We start from the raw sequence: 3534 nt of genomic DNA, 5'->3' as shown, positions 1-3534 counted from the left end.
GTTAAAAATACATGCTGCGTGAATACGCTGATTTTCCTCATAGACAATTAAAAGCAATGAATTGATTTGATAAAATATTTTTAATTGCTGATATATTTTAGCTCGACCGCTTTTTTACTGGTTTAGTCACATTTTTAAGATTTTACACATTTACAGTTTTACAGTTTTCGTTCCTGTTAGAATTCCTGTTAGCAACGAAAGAGATCATCCACGTATATTTTATTTTACATGACGTATCGAAAGTTTTAAATAGATTAATTTATATTAATTATATTAAATTGCATCTATGCAAAAACTTTCTAAAATCTATGACTCAGATTAAATTTTGTTCCAAATTCAAAATAAATAAAACTATGATAAAATAATTTATTGAATTCAAGCAATTTTTCATTATCTATTTAAAACTTTCGATACGTCATGTAAAATAAAATGTACGTGGAAAGAGCTACGTCTAGGAGATACATAAATAAAAAGTAATACATTTAATTATTAATTTGTATACATGTAATTTGTATATTATAATGAATTATTGCTATCTTGGTTATTTAAAATTGTGTGATATTATTTTTTTGTATTAGAAGATAGTCACTTCGAAAATCTAAAATTTTATTCCTAAACGTAGTTCGATTATTATTTAAATAAATGTTAGTGCATTTTGTAATAAATTTTGGTTATAATAAAATCCACACATTATGTGTGAAATCAAGTTTACGGCCAGTACCAACGAAACAAGTATCCTTTGAAAGCATGTTTCTCGTCGGTCGCATTTGTCTGCGTAGTGAATGTAATGTTGGGCTGATGCCCGAATTCATTCGATAGATACTTCACCTGCGTGTCAACACCATTTTCGTCTCGCGATCGATAGCTACCATCTTTTCTTCCATTTCTATAACCATCCTCGTGGTGGCCGTGCGTCGTTATTGTATAATTGAACCGATAATAAAGATCATTCGCCATTTTTTCCAGTTCTCGATCACTTATAACTTTAGTCTGATTATCTTCTTCAGAGAATAGGTTCTTCGCAGCTCGCACCATGTTTTTCACGGTGTCTTTCGCTGGCTGCTTCTTCTCGGCTGAAATATTTTTGAAAAACGTAAAATTAAAGTGCGTTAGTTTCTTATTATTTTCATTCGATATTGAGAGAGTCTTGTCTTGTTTTTCTTACCACGTGTTACATTTTCAGTCAAGGTCTTCATCATCTGCTTCAATATCGGATCCATTTTTTTCTGCAGCGCCGGTTCCGTGATTGTCTTTGCAGGTTTTGGCTGATTGTCCGTTGGAATCTTACAGCCACCGCAAGCCTTTATCACAGCTTCCACTAATTTCTTCGCCGCTTCCGGTCTATCTTTGAATATTTCTTGCGCATCCTTTACTTATTAAGGGTAGACAAAGACGTTTAGAAATTTAAGCTAACTGAGAGAAACATGCGAAAATTTTTGGTTTACCATTTTAAAACTTACAACTTGTTATCTTGCGATGTCTCTGTTTGGTGATAATAAAATCGCCATTTTTATCGGTGGCATATCCAGTCTCGTGATATACGCCATCGGCCGTAATGAAGCCATATTCCCCGTTAATAAGCCCCTCCGCATCTCGATGGAAAATAATTAGAAATGTCACACTTAATCGTATTATTTGACGAGAATTGTTTAATAAATTTGCTTCGAAATGACAAAAATTTTCTAACACTTCTTTTTGATCGGTATACCTTTCTTCTCGTATCTGTGCTGAAAATCGATGATGTTGAAGGAGAATTGATAAGGGTTGTTATCATCCGCAAGAACGCGATGTTGCGCGATCAGATAACACAGCAAGCACAGCAGGATGCACCATTCTTTCTGCAACGAAAATTGCTTCTGCTTTAGGCGTGAAAACGCGTATTTTCCTTCTTCAGCCTTGAATCCTCACCACGAAGGACGACATCCCGCGAAGATCCCTGCGGCTTCGAAATCACGCAACTGAATGATGGAACGAACGAATCCTTCGAGCGTGCAATGGTGATGTAACAAACGAGAAAAACCTTCTCGTCTCGATTATCTATGAAGCGATTCGATGACGCGCATTGCGGGAGAAGAAGAGACCCGAGAAGAGGAGATGGAAAAATCGGGAGGTCTTTGAGGTTTTTCTCGGCAGACAGATGCTTTCACAAGATTCGCGTATCTAGCTAAGGAATAATTACGCGAGGATCATTCACGGTTGTAAATCGTTGCGAATCGTACATATCGTCATTGCGCAGGGTAATCCGCTCCGGATTATAAAACTTTATTTATTGTTGTTTATAATACAGTATTAAATTATCGACGATGTTTCAGTCTTATAACGTTAGTTAATTAACGAAAGTTATTAATATTTATCTAGATTTTTTGTAAATACACCGTATCTTGATAGAAGTTATTAGGCGTAGCATTCCGTTAACTTTGTTTAACGCAATTTTTTATTTTTTTTGGTATTAATATCAAGGCTCTTTGAAGTTGTATCTAATATGATAAATTGATTATAATATTTGTCGACAAAACAGAATTTTCAAATATTTAAATTTTATTATCTATTATACTAAATTAATTAAATGCGTGGAATTAATTAAAATTGCTATTGATTCAGATGCTTTAAAAAGTGAATAATGTTTTTTATAATGGATATTAACAAGCATAGTATAGAAAAGATATTACATCGCGATAAGATTGTATTTATTAGATGACCTTTCATTTTATTTTCTTACATTTAACGCTGCCATCAAAAGCCGTATCTTGTTAAAGAACGAACACCGTTCTTGTAGGAATGCTGTGCGGACGAACAATCCAGGATAAGAATAAATTAATGCACGTTCAATGCACATAGGTCAACCAATGGGACACGTTTCTATAATGTCAGCAGAATTTTGCAATTTTAAACGCTGTGCACAGCATGCGATGTATACATAAAATCTTGTTTAAAGTTAATTGATGTCGATTGTAATCTTAAACAAAATTATCTGACATATGTACGAACAAGTGCATGAGAAAATTTTTAAGATTTTATTATAGAAAAATATTTTTCTCTCATTTTGAAGAGATAGTGAGTAAATAGAACAGTATTGTAGAATGAAGGTCAGAGCTATTCACACAGATGATACACGTCAATAGTCGAATCGATTCGGGAATTGTGTCTCGAAAATTTGTTTCTGAATATATGGCGCACCCAGGACATGTGACGCTAAGATTAGAAATCGCACGATCATCGAAAGTGGCACCGTTATATCCTTTTAATCACGATGAGTTATATTTTCGGAGATGAAGCTTCGACATCGCAATTAAAATCGATAATAGTCAAACTTGTAGAAAGTGTCAAATATCACATCTAATGTAAGTCGATGTGTATATGCGAAGAAGCGAGAAGAAATTTTTATTCTCGTTAAAATCTAGGAATCTACATTTGAACAATATCAAGGGAAAAGGGGGAACTTTAATTGTAATATTCCAAACATTTATGGTGAGTGAAATGTCTCTCGGGACATTTAGTCTAATATATTCGTCTGTCGTTCGACTTTTCCCGCGA

General features: G+C 34.0%; 1 protein-coding gene across 2 annotated transcripts; it reads right to left on the bottom strand.

Annotated features, from left to right (window-relative positions):
- Positions 1–313: 313 nt before the first annotated feature.
- On the bottom strand, positions 314–1995 carry LOC145933854 (uncharacterized). 2 transcript variants are annotated; one of them, XM_083033869.1, is made up of 5 exons: positions 1909–1995; positions 1709–1838; positions 1461–1592; positions 1166–1372; positions 314–1073 (listed from the first exon to the last, which is right to left on the bottom strand). In XM_083033869.1, exons 1-5 carry the CDS (start codon positions 1921–1923, stop codon positions 709–711), a joined length of 849 nt encoding a protein of 282 aa, XP_082889995.1. In that variant the 5' UTR covers positions 1924–1995; the 3' UTR covers positions 314–708. The 2 variants fall into 2 exon arrangements, with proteins under 2 accessions (XP_082889995.1, XP_082889994.1); XM_083033868.1 differs by having other exon boundaries at positions 1709–1856; positions 1909–1968.
- Positions 1996–3534: the final 1539 nt, after the last annotated feature.

This window comes from Prenolepis imparis, unplaced genomic scaffold (genome assembly GCF_030444845.1).
Source record: "Prenolepis imparis isolate NDT839.2.m4 unplaced genomic scaffold, iyPreImpa1.0 SCAF_3, whole genome shotgun sequence".
NCBI lineage: Eukaryota > Metazoa > Arthropoda > Insecta > Hymenoptera > Formicidae > Prenolepis > Prenolepis imparis.
The sequence above is the reverse complement of the archived record's forward strand: the minus strand, read 5'-3'. Positions and strand labels throughout refer to the sequence as shown.

Excerpts from the sequence above, each read along its gene's own strand:
- LOC145933854 (XM_083033868.1), bottom strand. Across the intron at positions 1,593-1,708 it reads GCACAGATACGAGAAGAAAG|ATGCGGAGGGGCTTATTAAC; the intron begins GTATACCGATCA and ends TTTTCCATCGAG. Across the intron at positions 1,373-1,460 it reads ACATCGCAAGATAACAAGTT|TAAAGGATGCGCAAGAAATA; the intron begins GTAAGTTTTAAA and ends ACCCTTAATAAG.